Raw genomic sequence first — 24781 nt, 5'->3', positions numbered from 1 at the left:
AAAAACAGATACATGCATCAGTAGAACAGAATAGAAAACCCAAAAATGGGCTCATAACTCTACAGACAATCTTCAGCAAAGCAGCAAGGAATATCCAATGGAAAAAGGACAGTCTCTTCAACAAATGGTGTTGGGAAAACTGGTCAGCAACATGGAGAACAAAACAGGACCACTTGCTTATACCATACACAACATTAAATTCAAAATGGTTGAAATGCCTAAATTTGAGACAGGAAACCTTCAAAATCCTAGAAGAGAACACAGGCAGTAACCTCTTCGATCTCGGCCATAGCAACTTCTTACTAGACACCTCTCTAGAGGTAAGGGGAACAAAAGCAAAAATGAACTATTGGGACTTCATCAAGATAAAAAGCTTCTGCACAGTGAAGGAAACAACAAAATTAAAAGATAATCTATGGAATAGGAGAAGATATTTGCAGATGACATATTGGATAAAGGGTAAGTATCCGAGTGCTTGCTTTGGCAGCACATATACTAAAATTGAAACGATACAGAGAAAATTAGCATAGCCCCTGTGCAAGGATGACACACAAATTTGTGAAGTCTTTCATATTTAAAAAAAAAAAAAAGGGTAAGTATCCAAAACGTATAAAGACTTACCAAATTCAACACCCAAAAAATTATCCAGTTAAGAAACAGGCAGAAGACGTGAACAGACATTTTTCTCAAAGAAGACACATGGCTAACCGACACATGAAAAGATGCTCGTCACTCATCATCAGGGAAATACAAATCAAAACCACAGTGAGATACCTCCTCACACCAGTCAGAATGGCTAAAATTAACAAGTCTGGAAATGACAGGTGTTGGTGAGGATGTGGAGAAAGGGGAGCCCTCTTGCACTGTTGGTGGGAATGCAAGCTGGTTTAGCCACTCTGGAAGACAGTATGGAGGTTCCTCACGAAGTTGAAAATGCAGCTACCCTACGACCCAGCAATCACACTACTAGGTACTTATCCAAAGGATACAAAAATACAGATTTGAAGGGGCACACGCACCCCGATATTTATAGCCGCATTATCAACAATAGCCAAATATGGAAAGAGCCCAAATGTCCACTGACTGATGAATGCATAAAGAAGTGGTGTATATATGATGTAATACTACTCAGCCATCAAAAAGAATGAAATCTTACCATTTGCATCAACATAGAGGGATCTACAGAGTATTATGCTAAGCGAAGTAAGTTAGAGAAAGACAAATACCATATGATCTCACTCACGTACAATTTAAGAAACAACACAGAAAAACATAGGGGATGGGGGGGGAAAAAAGAGGGCAGTAAACCATAAGAGACTCTTTAGGATAGAGAACAAACTGAAGGTGATGGAGGAATGTGGGTAGGAGCTGGGCTAGATGGGCATTAAGGAGGGCACTTGTGATGAGCATTGGGTGTTATATGTAAGTGATGAATCATTAAATTCTACTCCTGAAACCAATATTACACTATATGTTAACTAGAATTTTTTTTATTTTTTACTAACTAGAATTTAAATAAAAACTTGAAATAAAAATAATTGAAAAAAAAATCATAAAATAATGCTTCTATGGACTCTGCCTAAGTGGGCATGCCTAGGGCATGTAAGTAAGTAGCCCATAGCTGTGGGAAGAGGTGGGGTGATACAGACCTGGGGAAAACCTCTGTAAATAATCACAGGCTGATGAGGAAATCCACTCCTTCATGATCATACTTTCTGCTGTATGTTTCTAAGGTTAAAATGTCAACTATCAAAGAGATCCTTAACTAGCTACACTCCGGGACAAGCACTGCCATAACTTCCAACACCACTTTTGTAGGGAGCCTCACAGGAACTTTCCTGTCAGGCTGTCATGAGGCCCTTCCTCCCTGCTGCTGACCACGTGCAAATCTTGGCGAGGTCTTGTTGGGTAAAGCACTGCCTGTAAGCTCTCCTTCTTCCTGCCCTCCCTCTGGGTGGTTACTATACGGGGCAACTTGTCCTTTTGGAAGCAGGGAGCATGCCAAACCTGGCTGGCCGTCAGGGGTGTACTGCTGCATAGTGACTCCCAGGGACCATCTGAGGAGATCCTAGAAATGGCTCTGAGCTCCCACACTTAGAGTCAATCCACTCATTCACCATGGTTGAGGCAAAGCATCCCTTGATCTTTTCACGCTTCAGAGACTGACATTTTCTTTTCAAAACAACCCTTACCACTCTTTATAATGTTGTATTTACAAAAATGAAAGGTAGGAGAGAGAAGTGATTATGGGCCACATGAAGTGACTTGCCTTAGAGATGGTCATGTATAGGGCAGTCATAGATAAAAACAGATGAAGTTAACCAGCAATTTAGCCAGTTTTCCTTAAAAGACACAGGAAAAAATTATCACAAAATTGTAAGTACCGGATATAATCTTTAATTTTTTTTTAAAAGATTTATTTTTTATTTATTTGACAGAGGGAGAGATCAGAAGTAGGCAGAGAGGCAGGCAGAGAGAGAGAGAGGCGGAAGCAGGCTCCCTGCCGAGCAGAAAGCCCGATGCGGGGCTCGATCCCAGGACCCTGAGATCATGACCTGAGCCGAAAGCAGAGGCTTAACCCACTGAGCCACTCAGGCACCCCTATAATCTTTAATTTTAATTGTTCAGAAATAATCTTGATTTCTTCTAAGTCACAACTTTTAAAACTAGAAATTAGGTTTGATAGCTTGGGTTATAATATTTTATCTGCTTCAGCTGAGGATGCTTTATAAAATACTGTGGTTCAGAAATATCTGAGTGCTTCTACATGGCTTCAGTGATTGTCACAAAAAACCCTCCATAGGTAAGGGTCCTCTAGATTTAATAGTTAATCCCAGGGTACAGAAAGAAAAATGAGGGGCAGAGAGGTTAAGGCTCAAAGGCAAATGTTTAGGAGGCCCATGTGACACACAGGAATCAGAAGCCAGGTTTCTCTTTGTCAAATGCCTGCTCTCCACTCCAGGAAGACATTTAAATAATCTCTAGACATCAATAAATGTATCTGATGTGGACACTAATAGAAGAGAATTTTAAAGTTTTTAGAAATAAAAATACTTACGCTTGGAACATTTAAAATTTTACCAGTTAATAGTCCAATGGCATGCACACCAGAAAGGTAACAAGAAACAGGAGAAATTAATTTTAATGATATATTTTAACTGAGTACAGGCATACCTCAGAGATGCTGCAGGATTGGTTCCAGACCACCACAATAAAGCGAATGTGGCAATAAAGCAAGTCAAATGAACTTCCTGGTTTCCCAGTGCATATAAAAGTAGTATTTACGGGCACCTGGGTGGCTCAGTGGGTTAAAGCACACTAAGTGTGCAATAGCATTGTCTAAAAAAAAGTGTACACACCTTAATTAACAATACTTTAGGGGTGCCTGGCTGGCTTAATCAATAGAGTATGTGACTCTTTATCTCAGGGTTGAGAGTTTGAGCCCCATGTTGGGTATAGAGATTACTTAAAATCCTTTTTAAATTTATAATTATAAACTATAATTAAATTATAAATTTAAAAAGGATTTTATTTATTTGAGAGTGAGCACAGAAGGAGAGTGAGAAGGAGAAGCAGACTCTCCAATTAGCAGGGAGCCTGACAAGGGGCTCGATACTAGGATGCTGAGATCATGTCCTGAGCTAAAGGCAGATGCTTAACTGACTGAGCCACCCAGACACCCCTAAAAATAAAATCTTTAAAAAATACTTTATTGCTAAGAAAATATGCTAACCATCACCTGCACTTTCAGTGAGTCAATCTTTTTGCTGGTAGAGGGTCTTGCCTCGATGTTGATGGCTGCTCAATCACCAAGGTGGTGGTTGCTGAAGCCTGGCATGGCAGGGGCAATTTTTAAAAACAAGACAATGAAATTTCCTGTATGAATTGACTCTTTTCCTCATTAACTTTTTCTCTGTAGCATGTGATGCTATTTGATAGCATTTTACCCACAGTAGAATTTCTTTCAAAATTGGAGTCAAACCTCTGAACTCCTGCCACTGCTTTATCAACTAAGTTTATGTCATATTCTAAATCTTTGTCATTTCAACAGTCTTCACAGCATCTTCCCCAGGAGTTGATTCTACCTCAAGCAAGACTTTCTGTGCTCATCTATAAGAAGCAACTCCTCATCTGTTTAAATTTCATCATGAGATTGCAGCAGTTCAAATATAATAATAATGAACAAGTTTGAAATATTGCAAGAATTACCAAAATTTGACAGACAAAGTGAGCAAATGCTGTTGGAAAAATGGTGCTGACCTGCCAGACGCAGAGCTGCTGCAAACGTTTGCTTTGTAAGAAGTGCAAAAAGTGAAGCACAATAAGACAAGGTATGCCTTATATCTGCATTTTAGATATAAAATCACTACTTAAAAAGTATTAATGAGATATTTTATCTGTTTCTCACACTGAGTGTTCCAAATTTGGTACATATTTTACACTTACATTGGGTCTTAATTTGGATGTTAAATTTTCAGCCAAAACACGTGCTCCATATTTAGATTTCATGAAATTTACATTTGAAAAGGTCAATTCACATACCCAAATTATTGCTAGCATACTTAAAAGTTTTCCAGTAACTGAGTTAAGAATTGACATTTAATTAAAATTTTAAACAATCAAAAGTTCCTCAGTTGCACTCAGCACAATTAAAGTGCTCAAGAGTCACATGTGGCCAGTGGCCACTGTACTGGCAGCACTGATTTAAAGAGCCACAGGATGTTTGCTTAGGGTGTTGATATTAACGGGATGGCATTCAGAACAGATGGCTGGTACTCTCTTCTCAAAACCAAATAACTTTCTTATGGTTTAAACTATCCACTGTTCTCATCAACATATTATACATAATTTAAAGCTTTCTTAATTATATTTTCTCGTAATATGCCATGTTTTCTAGTAGACTTTAAGCTGCGTTCAGATTTTATGGATACATGCTTTCTGTTGAATTATGAAGAGGCTTATATAAATTCTAAAATGACTCAGTCGGTCCCTACCACAGTGCAAACACTGTGGTACTACAAAGTGTTAAACCACCCTCTAAAACCAGTGTTAAAAAAGACATCCCACCGTATTTTTTACAGAGCAATGATTCCTTGAATATTTACTTCAGTGGAACAGTTCCTGGGACTCAAAAAGTCAAAATACTTTTATGCCTAAGTTTTAGCTCTCCAGTTTACTTATTTCTTTACAAGTTGAATATTTTAAAAATAAAGGCTAACCACATACGTAATAGACTGAACGATGGCAGCTATAGAATTTCTTATTTAACTTAAACCTTTGTGACCCTTGAAATTATAAAATCCAATGATCAAAACAGATGCTTAAATCTTTAATGAAAACGAGTAATTAATCCTGTGCTTAAACTGGTGTGAGACGAGAACGAGGTGCAAATGCCAGAGCCTGTGAAGTGTGTATGAAGGCAAGACACCGCCACCTGCTACATCTTGGACCTAATGCCTCCAGCTTGGTCCCGCAGCTCCATCGCTGCGATTGCTGAGAGGTGGACTTCATCGGGCCCGTCTGCTAAGCGCAGGGTTCGCGTTAGGGCATACCTGGAAAAACAAAAGGAGCAGGAATGGCAGGAGTTATTGACCAGGAACATCATACTTCAATGTCAGTCACTGACTCTAAGCCAAGACTATTCATTTTTGAACTCTCGCCAAGACAATAAAAAGAGCACAAAGAGAATCAAGGAAAGTAAGCCTAAGAGTGTATGAAATGCCACAGAAAGTTCTCACTTTGGGGAGAGAAATCTTAAATGGCCCAGTGCAGTGGGCTTAATCTCTGTCTTGGTTTGCTTTAGGGTTCTAGAAGTTGCTAGAACTAAGAGATATCTTAGGTAAGCCACATGGAGTGAAGTATAAATATGTAATACTTATATACTGTAAATATGTAGTACTATATATTTAGTTCTTATGGTTAAAAATGGATGGGAAAAACTGGTGGGGCACAAGACTCTTGTCTCCAGTGTGGGAGAGAAGGTGGCAGGGGGACCTTGTAGTGAAGCACTGGAGAGTATTCCTTGACTCCCAGCAACCAGAATCTGGACATTAGATGGTCACTGGCCTGAGGCATCCCTGTGGAGTGGGCAAACAGTCCTAAGGACATACCCAAGCCTGGGTCTGGGTGCCCTGTGCCATCTGTGCTTCTGTCACATCATTCTGGTTTCGGGGTGAACCCCCAATGTCATTTCCTCGCTAGCGCATGAACCCCAATGTCGGAAAAGTTGATATCATTGAGCAAAATGATAACTGTAATCATAAGAGCAACTATTTATTGGTACTGGGTACCTATATTACCTCATTTAGCCTTGAATTATACTTTTAGTATCTTTGTTTTCTTTTGAAACAATAAGGGTCAAGGCAGCCATAGATTTTTAATTCCATTCCATTCCAAGCCTGTCAAATGTAGATGATTACTAAGTGACATCTACTTACATGTTAGCCAGAGGGTAATCCTGGGAAACACCCGCACCTCCACACACTTGGATCGCCCGGTCAATAATTTTGCAGACAGTCCGAGGGGCAGCCACTTTAATCATTGCTATCTACATAAGCAAAATAAAAAAGGAATGTTCCTTTCTTAGGAAAGGAACAATGTGACAGAATTTGATATAGTCTGTATTTTCTTTGTGAAATGAGACAAGGGAACTTTCCCACATGAATTCATCACTGAAACAGGATCTTTGATAGAAGCCAACAAAGAGATTCATTGTAATGAGGCTAATGGCCATAATTCTGTCAATATAGACATTCTGGAAAGAGATGTCTCTTCCAAATTATATTTTATTACTTATGATTTGCCTTGTTTCCAAAAGGATTTAAGGCAGATGATAAATCACATTTATCACCTTAGGGATCATAAAAAAAATTCAAGAGCCTTCATTAATCAGTTTTCTCTTAGCAATTTTTATTGGTTTTTAGAATTAAACAATTATATTCTTACTCCATATCAGCCAGAAACATAAAAAGATAGCAGATGAGATGTATCTTTTACGAAGCATTTATACCATGTGGTAGCAAAGTGCTGTGCACTCTGTATCACCTTGGTCACTCTTCACTAGAACTCTAGGCCACAGGCAACAAGGTCAGATACTTTGCCCAAGACCACATGCCAGAAAGTGACATACTGGGTATAATTCCAAGTCTGTATAGTCTTGGATTTCCCTACTCCCTGGTGCTGCATCTCAAGAATGCTGAAGATATTCTACATCCTGAAAATCATTCCCTAAAACAGGCAAGTGAAAGGAAAACTAGCAAGTGACATATATTTATAATCTTGAAACCAAAATCACAGAAGTTGTTTCCAATATTCTGAGTACCATCAAGGCACCACAAAACCTGAAAAGCCCAGTGGGTGAAAGAAACTTTAGAAGGCTTGGCAGACAGTGGCCCAAGGAGCCTTACCTCCTTCTTAGCACCAGCGCTGCCCAGAGTGTCAATGCTGTGGGCGGCTTTCAGGGTCAACAGACGTATCTTCTCAATGGCAATGCGGCTTTCAGCAATCCAGTGAGCCACAACCTCCTGCAGGGCAGCAAAGGGCAGCAAAAAGGAGGACTGGATAAGCTGGCATGAGGTCCACATCTAACACGACCTTGTAGCTTGGCGAAACACTCTAGGCCAACGACTGTTCCCAAGCCTTACTTTGTTGTTTAATGGCGGAGTTCATTTATTTGATATGTACCAGCCAACCACGTACTTGAGCAATGCGAAAGTTAACACTGCCAGACTTTAGTTAACAATGCTAGACATTTTCTTTGCTGAGAAAGATAATTTATTTTGGATATCTTGATGTCTAAAGTCAAGATGGCTGAACTGAGCAACCATCTTATTGCTAAAACATTCCTCCCTGGCCCTCCTGAGTGCTAATCTTATAGTCTCATTGAAACTCGGATAAATATCTGATGGTGGACTTGTTTATAGACAATTGAGATGATCCCCAGGACAATGTCAGTGTGGGGAAGGTGCAGCAGTCCTTTGTTGTGTTATTTAGTAACAATGACCTTTGCCTTTGATGAACAGTTGTATGAACTGTACCACGTGTAGATTGCTGTAACCACAATCAAGGTACAGAGCAGTTCCATCTCCTCTTTAGAGCTGCTGCCCCTTTTTAGTCATACCCTCCCCGACCTCTAAACTCTCGCAACCACTGATGGTAAGTTATCAGCTACTATCGTTTTGCCTTTCTCAGAATGTCATGTAAATGGAATCATGTAGTATGTATTTCATTAGAGACTGGCTTCTTTCACTCAGCATAATGCTTGTGATTGTCACGGACCAAGTTGTTCTGTGTACCAACAACTGTCCATTCCTTTTTATTGTTGAGTAGTATCCCATTGTAAGGATGTACCAGTTTGTTTATCCATTCACCCGCTGAAGGATATTTGGGTTGTTTCTAGTTTTTGGTGATTATTAACAGAGCTTCTGTAATCATGTGCATACAGGTTTCTGTAGGACTATACTTTTCATTTTTTTAAAGCAAATGCAGGGAACAGAACTACTAGGTAATCTAGTAAATGCTTATAAGAAACTGTCAAACAGTTTTCCAGACCAACTGTACCATTTTGCATTCCCACTAATAGTATATAATAGTTTCAACTGCTCTCTGAAACATTAGCACTTGGTATTGTATTTTTTCTTTTTAAATATAAGCCAGAAACATAAAAAGACAGGAGGTGAGTCATCTTATTAGTCATTTTAACAGTGCAGAGCTATTTCATGGTAGTTTAAATTTGCATTTTCCTATGACTAATGATGCTGATCACCTCTTGATGGGCTTATTTTCTGTCTCTATATTCTCTTTGGTGACATGTCTGTTCACATCATATCCCCACTTTTTATTTTTTATTTATTTTTTTAAAAGATTTTATTTATTTATTTGACAGACAGAGATCACAAGTAGGCAGAGAGGCAGGTAGAGAGAGAGGGAGAAGCAGGCTCCCTGCTGAGCAGAGAGCCCGATGTGGGGCTCGATCCCAGGACCCCAGGATCATGACCTGAGCCGAAGGCAGAGGCTTTAACCCACTGAGCCACCCAGGTGCCCCATATCCCCACTTTTTAAATTGGATTGTTCTCCTACTGCTGTTTAGAGAGCTCTTTATTAAAGATACAAGTCAACTGTCACATGGGCAATTTCCAAATATCTTCTCCCAGTATGTTACATTTTCATTCTCTTAAGAGTAACTTTCAAAGTACAAATGTGATTAAATTTAATGATGTCCAATTTGCCAATTTTTTCTCTTATCGGTTGTGCTTCTGGTGCGTGTCTTAAGAACATTTTGCTTAATCTTGTCACAAAGACTCATTCCTATTTTTTTCCCTAAAAGTTATATAGTTTTATCTTTTACATTTAGATCTATGGTTTACTTGGAGTTAAATTTTGTGTGAGGTGTAAGGTTTAGGACAAGTTTCATTTTTTTTGCCTATGAATGTCCAACTGTTCCACCACCACTTACTATAGAGATTAACCTTTCCCCATTGAACGGTCTTTAATTTGTTTTGTTTTGGTTGTTTTTTTCATCCATTCCATCCTCTATGATGTGATTAAATAGCGTATTTACATTTAAAATAGTTAATGAGGGGCGCCTGGGTGGCTCAGTGGGTTAGGGCCTCTGCCTTCGGCTCAGGTCATGATCCCACAGTCCTGGGATGGAGCCCCACATCAGGCTCTCTGCTCAGCGGGGAGCCTGCTTCCTCCTCTCTCTCTGCCTGCCTCTCTGCCTACTTGTGATCTCTGTCAAATAAATAAAATCTTTAAAAAAATAAAAATAAAATAGTTACTGATAGATATGTTCTTATTGCCATTTTGCTAATTGTTTTCTCATTGTTTTTGTAGTTCTTTGCTCCTTCCCTCCTCTCTTGGTCTCTTTCCTTGTGATTCGTGACTTTTCAAAGTTTTCTGTTTCGCTAGGCTCCCCCTACCCAAACCTTCAGCTAAATAGGGTGGATTTCTGTTGGAGGTATTTTTCAAAAATTTTTGTCTGTGCTCACAGGCATTTTCAGTTTGTTAACTTTTTCAGCTCCAAGTCTGGAATGTTATTAGGCAAAAAGAAAACCCAGGGAACTCACTACCATGTTGTTCTTTTAGCTTAGCCAGTCTCCCACCTCCTCTTCACCTATCAGAGTCTTCCAGTGTTTGTTTTATAGCTAATACCCAGGTTTTTAGTTGTATTCAGCAAAAGGAATGGGGGAAATTACATCTGTTTCATCTTTCTGGAAGTAGAAGTCACTGGAAATGACATTATTAATCTATATAGGCACCTATAAACTGCAATGCAGAACTCTCTGGGAATAGCTGGATTGGGGAATGGGGGTTGGAGCTGAAGCTGAAGTGGAGGCTCCCTGACTCCAGATCTGGGCCTTGGAACCCACACATTCAGGCATGTGTGCAGAGCACATTATTTAACAACTTAAATGAAGTGGACCAATTTGTCAAGATTCATAAACTACCAAAACTCACTGCAGGTGAAATAGAGTATTCTACAATATTAAAGAAGTTGAATTCACAGTTTAAAAGCTCCTGAAATAAGAATGATCAGGTCTAGATAGTATTACTGGTAAATGTTACTAAATAATTAAAGAAGAAATAGCACCAATTCTATGCAATCTCTTCTACAAAGTAGAAATGGAGGAAACACTTGCAAACTCATTTTATGAGGCCAGAATTGCCCTAATCCAAAACCAGATAAGAATAAACAAGACCAATATAGATGCAAAAACCTATGAGGAAATAAAGTCCAGCAATATATAAAAAGAATGTTACACCACAACCAAGTAAGATTTATCCCAGGAATGCAAGGTTCATTCATATTAAAAAATCAATTACTAAGAAAAATAATTATTGTAATATGCCATATTAACCTGAAAAAGAGAAAGTACATGATCATGTCAGTTGATCCAGAATAGCACTTGACAAAATTCAGCATGTATTCATAATAAAAACTCTCAGCAAACTAGGAATAGAAAGGAACTTATTCAACCCAATGTAGAGCATCTAAAAAATTCTACAGTTAACATGCTTAATGATGAAAGACTAAGTGCTTTTCCCCCAACACTGGGAACAAAGCAAGGATGTTTACTCTAACCACTCCTATTTATCATCATTGAGGGAAGTCCTAGCCAATGCAGTGAGTCAAGAGAAAGAAATTGCATATAGTTTGGGGGGAAAAAAGAGGTAAAACTATCCATATTCACAGACAACGTGATTGTTAGAAAATCCTTAGGATTCTACCAAACAAAGCAACCTTCCTAGAACTAATAGAGTTTAGGAAAAATCATGGGATACAAGATCAACACATAACATCAATTTTTTGTCTATATACTAGCATTGAACAGTTGGAAACTGAATTTTTTAAAATGCTACTTACAAGAGAATTTTTAAAAGGCACAAATCTAACAAAATGCGTAGTATCCAAATGCTAAAAATTATAAAATTGATTAAAAAAAAAAGGAAACCTAAATATAGAGGAATACTGTTTGTGGACTGTTAGACTAATAGTACAGATGTCAGCTGTCTTCAAATTCTTCTACAGATTTAGTGTAATTCCAATACGAATTTCAGCAGACATTTTTGTGGATATATATATATACCTGTCCTAATATATAAATATATACCTTTCCTAAAAATTATGTGAAATGCAAAGAAACTAAAATAACAAAAACAATTTGAAACAGAAGAAAGAGGAATCAGATCACTACCTGATCTGAAGACTGTGTGGTATTAGCAAAGGGAGAGATGATAGGTCTTTGGAACAGAAGAGACTCCAGAAATCGACTGACAAAAAATAGATTGGGCTATCACTCAGTGGAGTGTGCTTTTCCCTCTCTCTCTGCCCCCCGCCCCTGGACTTGTGCTCTCTTTCTCATGCTCTATCAAACAAAATCTTTAAAAAAAATAGAAATATTAAAAAAAAAAACTGTTGGGACACCTAGCTGACTCAGTCGTTTGAGCATGTAACTCTCTGGGTCATGAATTCAAGCCTTACTTAAAAACAGGAGCCTACTTAAAAACAACAACAAACCATGCCAAGAGATAAAGAAGGGCATTATATAAATATATATATATATATATATATATATATATATATATATATATGGCACTCCACTTACATCAGTGGATAGATCATTGGGGCAGAAAGTCAACAAAGAAACAGTGTCTTTGAATGGCACATTAGATTAGATGGACTTAACATATACAGGGAATATTCCACCCCAAAACAAAGAATATACATTCTTTTCAAGTGCACATGGAACATTCTCCAGGATAGATCACATTAGGTCACAAAATAAGCCTCAACAGATTTAGGAAAATTGTAATCATATTAAGCATTTTTTCCAACCACAATGGTATAAAACTAGATATCAATTACAACCAAAAAAAAAAAAAAAAAAGGAAAAACACAAACATGTGGAGGCTAAACAACAAGCTACTAAATAACCAATGAATTAACAAAGATATCAAAGAGGAAATTAAAAAATACATGGAGACAAAATGAAAACACAATGATTCAGTCTATGAAGTGCAGTAAAAGCAGTTGTAAGAAGAAAGTTTATAGTAATACAGATCTAGAAACAAGAAAAATCTCAAACAATCTAATCTTACACCTAAATTAACTAGGAAAAGAACAAATAAAGACCTAAGTTAGTGGAAGTTAGGAGATAATAAAGATCAGAGCAGAAATAAAATCGATAAACCATTAGTTAGCCTCATCAAGAAAAAAACAGAGAAGACCTAAATAAAATCAGAAATGAAAGAGAAGTAACAGTTGACACCACAGAAATTGATTAAATACAATTAATTAGAAGAGACTACCCTGAACAGTTATATGCCAACAAAATGGGCATCCTATAAGAAGCGGATAAATTCCTGGAAACATACAATCCTCCAAAAATAAGTCAGGAAGAATGATTACTGGTAATGACATGATTCAATAGTAATAAAAAATTCTCAACAAACAAGAACTAGATGGCTTCTTAATTCTACCAAACATTTAAAGAGTTATTAACTATTCTCAAACTATTCCCAAGAATAAAAGAGGAAGGAAAGCTTTCAAATTCTTCCTACAACACCACCATTATGCTGAAATTAAAATGAGATAGAAACTACAAAACAAAACTGCAGGCCAATATACCTGATGAACATAGATGGCAAAAATCCTCAACACCACATTCAACAGTATAATAAAGGGTCATCAACCACAATCAAGTGGGATTTATTTTGGGGATGCCAGGATGGTTCAATATCTGTAAAATCAATCAATTGGTATACCACATTAACAAAATGAAGGATAAAAATAATATGATTATCTCAATAGATGCAGAAATAGCATTTGACACAATTCAACTTCTGTTCATGATAATAACTCTTAACAATATGGGTATAGTGGGGACATACATATTATACATCAATATAATAAAGACCATAAATGACAACTCCACAGCATCATACTCAATGGTGAAAAACCAAGAGCTTTTCCCCTAAAATCATGAATAAGACAAGGATGTTCACTCTCACCAATTTTAATTGAATATAGTGAATTAATACCCATTCTTCTCAAACTATTCTAGAAGATACAAGAGGAAGGAAAACTTACAAATTCATTCTAAAGGCATTAGTACTCTGACACCAAAACCAGATAAAGACACCACAAGAAAAGAGAACTACAGTCCAATATCTCTGATGGATATAGATGCAAAATCCTCAACAAAATAGTAAACAGAACCCAACAGTACATTAAAAAAATCATTCACCATAATCAAGTGGGATTTATCCCCAAGATGCAAGGGTGATTCAATATTTGCAAAAACAATCAGTGTGATACATCACATCAGTAAGAAAGGATAAAAACCATATGATCATTTCCATAGATGCAGAAAAAGCAGATAAAGTACAACATCTATTCATGATAAAAACCCTCTGCAAGGTAGCCTCATCAAAGAAACTAAAGTCTCAGCAAAGAAGTAAAAGATACAAATAAAAACCAATTAGATATTTTATAGCTGAAAAATGTAATAATTTTTTAAAAGATTTATGAGAGAGAGAGAGAAAGAGAGAGAGTGTGGGAGTGAGCAAGGGTAGAGGCAGAGGGAGAAGCAGACTCCTTATTGAGCAGGGAGCCAGACATAGGGCTGGATCCCAGGACTCTGCGACCTGAGCTGAAGGCAGATGCTTAACTGACTGAGCCACCCAGGTGTCCCTGAAAAATGTAATAGTTTAAATAAAAAGCTCAGTGGAGGGCTCAAGAGCAGAATGGCAGGGAAGAGGAACAAATTAGTCAACTGGAAGATAGGACAATAGAAATTGTCCAGTCTGAACCAAAGAGAAAACAGACTGAAAATATATTTAAAAGAAACCATCTTAGGGACCTGTGAACTAAAACAAAAGATCTAACATTCATGTCATCAAAGTCCAAGAAGTAGAGAGAGGGAAAGACTGAAAAAATACTCAAAGAAATAGCAGTGAAAATTTCCCAGATGTGGCAAGAGATAAAACGTACAGATTCAAGAGGCTGAGTGAACACAAAGCAGGATAAACTGAAGAAATTCAAAAGACACATCATAATTAAACTTCTAAAAAATGACACAACTGTAAATGCAGTCAGAAGAATGACATTTCACCTATAGGGGAAATATGTATATGCCAGAAGAAGGTGGCATGATATTTTTCAAGTACTAAAAGAAAAGAATTGTCAACACAGAATCCTATACCCAATGAGGATATACATCAGGAATGAAGGAGAAATCAAGATGTACTCAGATAAAGAAAAACAAACAAACAAAAATGTCACCTATAGACTCTTAAAAGAATGGCTAAAGGAATTTCCCTAAACAGAAAGAGGAACCTTAAGAAATCAGGAAGAAAGAATGAACATAATAAGAAAATATATAGTTAAATACAATTGGCTTTTCTTTGCTTCTTGAATTTTCTAAATTATGTTTAACAGTTGAAGTAAAAATTTTAACACTGTGATGTCATTCTAAATTTATGTAGAAGAAATATTGAAGACAATTATAAATGAAGGAGGTTAAAGCGACTTAAATTAAGGGAGATAAAGTTTCTATACTCCATTCAAACGGATAAAATGAGGACACTGGTAGACTGATAAAATACATGCATTTATACAAATATGTATATATTTATATAATGTAATACCTAGACCAATCACTAAAAGAGCTAGGGGTGCCTGAGTCGTTTAGTCATTAAGCATTTGCCTTTGGCTCAGGTCATGATCCCAGGGTCCTGGGATCAGGCCCCACATTGGGTTTCCTGCTTGGCGGTGGGAAGTCTGCTTCTCCCTCTCCCACTCCTCCTGCTTGTGTTCTGTTTCTTGCTGTGTCTCTGACAAGTAAATAAATAAATAAAATCTTAAAAAAAAAATAAAATGAAAGAGCTATACAAAAAGGTATACCCAGAAACACTATAGATGAATCAAACTGGAATTCTAAAAATGTTAAATTAATCTAAAGGAATGCAGGAAAGACAAAACAAATGAAAAACAGAGAACATAAAACAATAAATTAAATGGCACACTTAAGTCATAACATGAATTATTACAAAGGCAAAGACTGATAGAGTGGATTAAAAACAAGAACCACCTAAGTGCCAACTAGAAGAAATTCACTTCAAATATAATGATATAAGCAAGCTAAAAACAAAACAAAAAAATAAAAAATATGTAATAAGCAAACATTAATCACATGAAAGCAGGACCAGCTATATTACTATCAGATGAAGCAGAACAAAGAAAATTACCAAAGACAGAGAGGGTCATTATATAATGATAAAAGGGTAAATCCATCAAGAAGAAGTAGCAATCTTAAATGTGTATGCAGCAAACAATGGAGCTGCTGACTATGTAAGACAAAACCTGACAGAAATGAAAGGAGCAGTAAACAAATCCACAATCCTAGCTGGAGCTTCAACACCCCTCTCCCAACTACTGATAGAACAACTAGGCAGAAAATCAGCCAGAATACAGAGGAATTCAACAACACCAACAAGCAACAGGATCTAAGAGACATTTATAGAACATTCCACCCAAAAACAGGAGAATACACATTCTTTTCCAATGTTCTCAAACAGTAAGAGAAACAATATCCTGAGCCACAAAACAAATCTCAACAAATTTGTAAGAAATTAAATAATACAGTTTGTTCTGTAACCACAATGGAATCAAACTAGAAATTAAGAACAGAGTAACAGGAAAATCTCCAAACACTTGGAAACTAAATAACACAGTTCTTAAATAATTCATGTGTCAAGGAAGAGGCTCAAAGAAAATTGAAAAATAATTGAGCTGAATTAACATGAAAACACAATATATCACAATTTGTGGGACACAGGTAAAGCAGTACTGAGAGGGAAATTTATAGCACTAAAAAACATACATTAAAAAGGAGGAAAAGTCTCAAATCAATGATGGATGCTACCACTTCAAGAACCAAAATAAATCCAAAAAGCAAAACAAACACAAGGAAGCAAAAGGAAGTATATAATAAAGAGCAGAAGTCAATAAAATAGAGAAAATCAATGAAACACATATCTTGTTAATATTAAGCCCTAATATAACAACTGCATTTTATAGTTTTGTATGTTAATAATTAACATATTTTAGGGGCGCCTGGGTGGCTCAGTGGGTTAGGCCGCTGCCTTCGGCTCGGGTCATGATCCCAGGTCCTGGGTTCGAGCCCCACATCGGGCTTACTGCTCAGCAGGGAGCCTGCTTCCTCCTCTCTCTCTGCCTGTCTCTCTGCTTACTTGTGATTTCTCTCTGTCAAATAAATAAATAAAATCTTTAAAAAAAAATAATTAACATATTTTATATTCTTTGAAAAGATCAGTAAAAGCAACAGACCTCTAGCAAGACTGACAAAGGAAAAAGTAGGCACAAATTACTAATGTCAAGAATGAAACAGGAGATATATCACTAAAGAATATAGAAACCAAACCTTTATCATAAAATCCTACAAGCAACCGAACATTCAGGATTGATTCAGCAGTGAAACTCAGTAGATAATAACAGATACTTCTGGTTGGCCATAATGAGTTTTTTGTTGTTGTTGTTTCCATTCCTTGTCATAGAACTGATATTTACAGTGGAGAATAATTTGTTAAGTTTGATCAGCAGCCAATTACAGTGCTATTATTTGATCCACATTAACCTTCCACAGTCATTTTTATGCTTGGTTATATTTGCTGCAGTACAGTTCTTAAATGGTGGTATTTGATCAGTTTGCTTAGAACACTGATGTTCAACATAACAGCTGCTAATAACCACATGTGGCTACTGAGCATCTGAAATACGCCTCGGAATTAAGATGCATCATAAATGGGAACTATACACCCAATTTAGTAAAATCAGTAGTTTTTAAAAAAAAGATCTAAAATACCTTAATCTTTTTATATTGATTTCATTTTGAAGTGATAACATTTTGAATATACTGGGCTAAATAAAATAGATTATAAAAATCAATTTCATCATTCTTTTTACTTTTAAAAAAATGTAGCTATTAGAAATTTTTTTTTTATTTAACTAAAGCTTTTTTTTTTTTTTTAATGTTCAGTTACTAGAACGTATTTCTATTGGCTGACTCTAGAGGCTGAACCAAGGCTCTAAATTAACAACTTCAAATAAGCCCCAGCAGTAAGTATCTTTTTGATAACTATAAAGCTGGGTGATTATAACTTCATGAACAGATCACAAATACATTTATTTTTCAGCTTTCGAATAAAAGAAAGTGTTCTCAGTTGGGTCTCTACTGACCCTTGATTTGCTGAAAAGCATTCAGTGGGCAGAAACTGAGTGTTCTAAGGAGGTGCCAGATTAATTTACTAAGACATTATTTTGATACAGAACTTTTTGCTTTAGTGCCTGAAATAATTTAGAAGGCAGCTGGAAAAGAGTCTCCAAATTCAGGGAAATGGAATGTTACATACATAAACTGAAAAAAAAAATCTGGCTCATATTTTTGTTTATGACATGCCTCAACATCTCTTTTGCTTCTGCCAGATCATTTTCTTTGTGCCAAATGCAAGAAGTTTCCAGTGAAGGGAGGCATGTTTTTGAAAAGCTCAGGCTTGTTCTGCTTGATACATTAACTTACAAAAAGCAGGAAGGAAATTTCCCTCTGGTATAGTGTTAAAAACATCTCTCATGAAACTTAAGGAGAGTGCTTTTATGTGTTCAAGATGTCTCTGCATCTCTCCTTGTCCTCCCTGCATCCTGCTCCAGGGTTCGGATGGCAATCTTGAAAAGAGAAAAGTATAGGAAGTGAAATTGATGCCATGAGCAAACTCTTTAGCTCCTACTCAGAGCAGCATAGAGTTGCATCCATGGTCCCAAAAGTTGATACCTTATTTTACTTCCTCCCACAGTGTCCATCCAACAGCTGAACTCCTTGCCCTTGCCATATACTAAAGGGGCTCCCCACAAATTATCCCTAGGTGTGCACAATAGGTTATATTTTTCCATAAGAACAGTGTTATAACTAAATCACAGATATGCTGAATAGTATTTCACAAAAAGAAAACACAGTCTATAGGAATTTAAGGTAAAAAATATTCTGTGGAATTTTAAAAGATGCTCACAAATGTACAAGGGGACCAGTGTACTAAAATGTACATGTCCAGCAAACACAAATACAATTTTATTAGCTTACGTTTGACCTAACACTAAAATGTTAGCAATCCTAAATACTGAACATTTAAGAATAATTTTTCTTGCCTTCCTAAAAGAAGGGCTTTTGGAATATGATTTGAATATCCCACTTATAAAGTTTCCTAAGGAAGTCAGAATGACTGCTTCTTTTCCCTCTTGATAAATATTCTCTAATTTTGATTATATTGGGCACATGTAACTATATTATTTATTGTGCTTTGTAAAGAACAGACTCCATAGTACATAACTTATAGATGGGAATTCAAAAAATCATGAACATCCCACCAAATATTGGTCCCGTTTCTACTTGCATTTCTCCAGTAACAGGGAACTCACTTCCTACGGAAGCAGGCCATTCCATTTTTTAGATCTCTCTCTTCTCACTGAGTTGTAGGTTATTTTCCTGTATTTCCCCACTTATTACTAATTCCCTTCAGAAAGCCAAAGAACAAGGCAAATCCTTCTTCTTTATGCCAGCCCTCTCAGATCCACAGAGAATGCTAATGTACCAGGTTCTCTAGAGAACAAGAGTCTGAGAAAGTTGAAGGAACTGTCCATACTCTTTGTGCTGTGCTGAAGCACGTTGGGAATTATTTAATCTTTCACAAAGTTAAAGATCTCTCATTAGACTATATTTAAGTACAGAAAAATATACTTTGTGGAAAAAAAACATCTTATTTACATAGAGGAAATCTCCCTAAGATCAATAATGCTGTTTTGTTACAAGGTCAGTGAGTGCATGGGGCTATAGTAAATTCAAATAAATAATCTTCCTTACATGTGAAAATAGTTTCTTCTTAAAGGCCACCCTCTGTGTTGCCCGTTCACACATAATCTGCAAAGCGTGTTCTGCCACCCCTACTATTCTCATACAGTGATGGATTCTGCCTGGTCCAAGGCGGCCTTGGGCAATTTCAAATCCCCTACCTTCACCTGTAAGAAAGAAAGAAAGAACATGAAAGTGGCCACAGCGCACTTATTTTGTTATTTACACAAATCTTGAGAAAACGATGAACTGCCCCCTCAATGAGAATTGTGGCATTCTGGTAGGAAAAAAGTCAGCTCTGTAATAATGTTCATTATTTTTGGAACTTTTTTTTTTTTTTTTTTTTTTTTTTTTTTATTTGACAGAGAGATCACAAGCAGGCAGAGAGGCAGGCAGAGAGAGAGGAGGAAGCAGGCTCCCCGAGAGAGCAGAGAGCCCGATGCGGGGCTCGATCCCAGGACTCCGAGATCATGACCTGAGCCGAAGGCAGCGGCTCAACCCACTGAGCCACCCAGGCGCCCCTATTTTTGGAACTTTTGATTTCTATGTTTTTTAAACTACCACTGTTAAACATTTTAATCCAATTCAGGAACTGTCTCTTGAGTACCAACTATCCATATATTTTTTAAATGCCGCACTGGTTACAAAGATAGATAAGACACAGTCCCTACACTAGGAGTTCAGAATCCAGAAGCAGGGGCAAGGATGCTAGGATAAGGGATATGGAGGAGAACAAAGAAAGGCAAAGGAGGGCCTGGCAGGCAGCAGGGGCTTGTTGAGTGGATAGGGTGAAGAGCACAAAACCATTCTGAAAGAAGTGCCATTTGAGATGTTCTCTGAAGGTTGGGTAGGATTTTAGTAAGCAAGAGGATGAGGTCATTCCAGGCATTCAATATGCAAAGTTATTTATGCTTCTAATGTGTTTATATATAAGACTTGAATTCAGAAAGAACATTGAGGTTTTCTTAGAACAAGTGGAGACCTGAAAGTCATGTTTTAGGAAAAAGTATATTGCTCTGAATTGTACATTTTTTGTACTTATGTTTTCAATTGATGTGATATATAAAACCAAATCAAACACTTAAATATTATTCCATGTAAAAAAAAAAAATCCACCATGAACAATGTTGCCTCATAAGTGGAGTAGGAGGGAAAAGTATCTAAATCAAAGTATATTTCTTATCTTTTTCAGATTTAGACCTGAAAATATTTTAGTACACAATACTGGAGAATCATCTCTCCAATTTATCTCACCTAGTATTAAATTGGTGGCAGGAACTCTTACTTGATTAAAATGAATCTCAAAATGTCCTCCATGGAAATTATCTATAAAATAGAAAATATAATTTTAAAGAGTGAAATGAGTTGACCAAAAAAATATTCATATATAATTAATAATTACTCAAAGAAATTACTCAGAAGTAGGACTTAAGAGCCTTATACGTCAGATATTCCTAGGTAGACCTCAAGCTCTGAACCCTTAGCACTCCATATCCTAGAAAACTCATCAACTGTTCCACTTAGAAGAGATTTTAGAAATCATTTGATCTAGAGTTTCAAATTCTTTTCTGAAGTTGCAGAGTTACTAAAATGGAAGGTGGCTTCATAGACCCAATCAGATTAACTTACTATTATTTTATTACTGCTTCTTCTTTGAGACTTCTAATATATGGGTTTCCATAGAAAATTTTGCTTGGAAAGAGAAAAAGGTTCCAGTGGTTCAAAAATTAAAAGTGAGTAATGTAATTCAAGTTTCTTATTTTATCATTGTGTAAATCAATGCCTGAAGAGGCAAAGAGCCTCCTGCAAGGGACAGAGCAGGCTCAGTATTCAAAACAAAGCAGTGACTGGACTTTGAGGTATGTTTACTCCCAGTCCAGGCTTGTTCCCTATGTTTGCCTCTTGGAAATGCTGGCATTTGATGAAGACTGGGAACATTTCTGTCTTTACATCATACCGCCTGCCCCTCCTCCTGCTCCCCACCCACCCTTCATCAAGTTCTGGAGATAATCTCATGCAAATTCCACACCCTTTTCCTGTCAGAATAGACATTAATAATTGATCTTCTCCACAATTGTTTCTTTTGGCCTTGGGCATGGGAGTTGGAGAGGTGCTGGTGAATTTGTCTCACTGAAAATTCAAATACAGGTTCTGCAATAGAGGTGATTTCCAGGCAATTGAAATTATAAATACATTTTGGGGGTCTTCAGACCATTGCTCTGCAACCCAACAAATCCCCATGCACAATTTCCTCTAGTGAGCTTGTTCATCACCATCTTGCAAACTATGCTTAGTCTGTGGGTATATTCTACAGCTGCATCCTGTGGGAGGTGATGTCAAATGTTCTCCAAAACTCCAAGTCTTACATCTGGTATTGAACATTTTTATTAGCCATATTCAACAATAAAGACAAAGCCAGGGTCACCACAGAAGATCATATGGATCAGTTTCAATAAACTTTTCCATAGCATTTACCTGCTGATTTGCTGTAATTTAATTATTTACGTGTTTGTAGTTATTGCTACTCTCTCCTTCCCCTAGCATGTAAACTCCATGAGGGCATAGATCCTAGCCTATTGTGTTCGCTGATGTATTCCAAGCACCTAGAACAGTGGTCAGCCCTCAATAAATACTTGCTGAGTGAATGACCTGAGCAGCAAGAGAACAATGAACAATGAGCCTGAGGTAGGGAGCAGGAAACCAAAGTATCCTTGCTTTTTAGAAATTCCACCCAAAAAACAGAAGGAAGGAAAAGTTTTGCATTCAAATCAGTCAAAATTCATTGCTTATTAATAGTTTTTGTAGTTCGATTGGTTAAGAAAGCTAAACTCGAAGACAAAAGTGAATTTTATTGGGGTGCCTGGGTGGCTCAGTTGGTTAAGCATCCATCTCTTGATTTTGGCTGGGGTCATGATCTCAGGGTCATGATCTCAAGGCCTGCACTGGGTTACGCACTGGGCCTGGAGCCTATTTAAGATTCTCTCTCTCCCTCTGTCTCCCACCCCCATTTTTGCACTCTCTCTCAAAAAAAAAGTGAATTTTATTATGGATTACTTAGATTTAATTTTTCTACGTCTGTTTCATTATAGCATTCTCCAGGATGACAGAAGCATCATTCTTAGTTGCTGTTCCTTGAATACAATCTACCCTTTCCAAAAAGGAAACAAAATGAAGTCCAATGCTGCATCACTTCTCTCTCTTTGCTTTATTCTGAGTTCCACCAGCATTTATATGAAGATAGTCATCAGCACTAAAGGACTTCTAAGAATACATCTCCTACATTATAATACTATCTGTTCCCTTAAGTGTTATTGCATATTTCAGTCGTCCTGCTTGCTAATGCATGCTCATATTGGTTGAGTACTTACCCATGTAGCCAAACACTGACAAAGGCCTTATTATTTCTACTCCAGGTGTGTTGATAGGGACAAGAACCATGCTGTGTTGTTTGTATCTAGTTAAAGAAAAACAGATGTTAGGAAAAGTGTGCTAAGTGGAAAAATAAAACAGATTCTAGGTGGAGTTGCAATTGTCATTTTTGTTGTTACTATGTAATCATGTAAGCAATGATGTGTGGAATGGGAATTGTGTAAAAGACATACATCAAGCAGAGTTGGATGTTGGCTGTGATCTGGAACAGTAACAATGATTTGAAAATAAGTTAGTTATTTGAGGATTCTCGTTGCTCAGCAATGGAAACTGGGAACTGATACACAATATCAAATTTTGCAAGACTCTATCAACTTTGATCTATATATCTAATCACTTAGTTACTTACAGACAGTTCTGAAAATTTTTATGTATTTTATAATCTGATCCAAACAGCTCTGAGGATTCAGCAACACTTGTTTTTTTTTTTAAGATTTTATTTATTTATTTGACAGAGAGATCACAAGCAGGCAGAGAGGCAGGCAGAGAGACAGGAGGAAGCAGGCTCCCTGCTGAGCAGAGAGCCCGATGCGGGGCTCGATCCCAGGACTCTGAGATCATGACCCGAGCCGAAGGCAGCGGCTTAACCCACTGAGCCACCCAGGCGCCCCTCAGCAACACTTTTTAATGCAGGAAATTCCACAGTGAAGAACATAGAGCAACACTTCCTGAAATGATTCTTAAATATTATCTTATAGTGAAATAACTGTGAAACACAAATGTGACATTAATCTCATATTTTATATTATTATGATTTGTAAGTCCAAATGGTGTATTTAAAAAAATATATATTTTTTAGAGTGGGAGGGAGAGACAGAGGTGGGAGGGGCAGAAGGGGAGAGAATCTTAAGCAGGCTCCATGCCCAGGGCAGAGCCTGACACAGGGCTCAGTCTCACAACCTTGAGATCATGACCTGAGTGGAAATCAAGAGTTGGACACTTAACGGAGCCACCCAGGTGCCCCGACCAAATGGCAAATTTTAAGTAAATTATGTGGATAGAAAGCGCAATTCTTATTCCCAAATGGATTTCTCAATCACAATTATTTTATTACCTGGCTGCAGAGGCATTTTTAGTTCTTCCCAAAACAACCGCAATTGTGCACTTTGGATTTCCAGCTCCTAAAGCCCGGAGGAAAGTGAGCAGAATACATCATAAAAAGAAATTTTTAGTCTGACATTTCACCCTTAATGTTCTAATCCTCCCAAGTTTATCTTGCAAAAAAATAGGAAGAAAACCCTTAATTCATTAAAAAATGCTTATGTGCAAAACTGTCCAGGCAAAGCCAAGAGTGGACACCGTCAATGAGCTGCAAAAATAACCAGAAACTGAAGCCATGAAACAGCTGCAACCCTTAAGACAAAATGACGGCTCTCTCATTCATTCTATTTTGGCATGTTAGAAAGGTTGTGAAATTCTTCTAGCGTATTTCCTCCTGTTTAGATCTCCTGTTTTCTGACATATGAACAACAAAGTATTAAATCTCATATGGTATTAACTATCCAGCCAGTGGCTGAGAAAGACCTCATTTCCCCCACCATGGAGTTGGGTGAAGGTAAGATGGTCTGAGGATCTCAGTACCTATCTTGACTATACTATTTGGTCGAGACATATTAAGGAGCAGCTGAGGATGATTTATCTGGAGTTGTCTACATATTTAAGGCTCTAACTCCACCATCAATAAGCCTAGGTTCTCATTTTTTTATTTATTAAAGGTCAGGAATTTGAAATCTAAAGTTCTTTCCATTTTAATGCAAACTTTTATTTTATCACAGTTCACAGCTCTATGGTAATTTCCCAAAGGGGCCTTCTTACAAAAACTACATTTCTTTTTCACCCGTTAAGTCTAAGCACTGTCCCTCAGGGAAACTACCATTTAATTGGCTTTCTAATTACAAGGCTACACACCACAGGATCAGACTAAGTTAAAC

General features: G+C 37.2%; 1 protein-coding gene and 1 non-coding gene across 2 annotated transcripts in view; one reads left to right on the top strand and one right to left on the bottom strand.

The window, feature by feature from the left end:
* The first annotated feature begins 471 nt into the window (after positions 1 to 471).
* LOC125089621 (U6 spliceosomal RNA) lies at positions 472 to 578 on the top strand. The gene has a single exon (XR_007123997.1). It is a non-coding gene; the product is annotated as a U6 spliceosomal RNA (small nuclear RNA).
* Positions 579 to 5316: 4738 nt separating this feature from the next.
* ACAD11 (acyl-CoA dehydrogenase family member 11) overlaps positions 5317 to 24781 on the bottom strand; it is an 88987-nt gene continuing 69522 nt past the window's right edge. Inside the window, exons 14-20 of the mRNA XM_047736980.1 lie at positions 23905 to 23971; positions 22790 to 22875; positions 20676 to 20747; positions 19434 to 19588; positions 7407 to 7523; positions 6438 to 6547; positions 5317 to 5552 (exon numbers count right to left, since the gene is read on the bottom strand). Coding sequence (XP_047592936.1) covers positions 5438 to 5552; positions 6438 to 6547; positions 7407 to 7523; positions 19434 to 19588; positions 20676 to 20747; positions 22790 to 22875; positions 23905 to 23971 — 722 coding nt within the window. The 3' untranslated portion in view covers positions 5317 to 5437. The remainder of the gene's footprint in view (positions 5553 to 6437; positions 6548 to 7406; positions 7524 to 19433; positions 19589 to 20675; positions 20748 to 22789; positions 22876 to 23904; positions 23972 to 24781) is intronic.

This window comes from Lutra lutra, chromosome 1 (assembly GCF_902655055.1).
Source record: "Lutra lutra chromosome 1, mLutLut1.2, whole genome shotgun sequence".
Classification (NCBI taxonomy): domain Eukaryota; kingdom Metazoa; phylum Chordata; class Mammalia; order Carnivora; family Mustelidae; genus Lutra; species Lutra lutra.
This window is presented reverse-complemented; position numbering and strand designations above follow the sequence as displayed.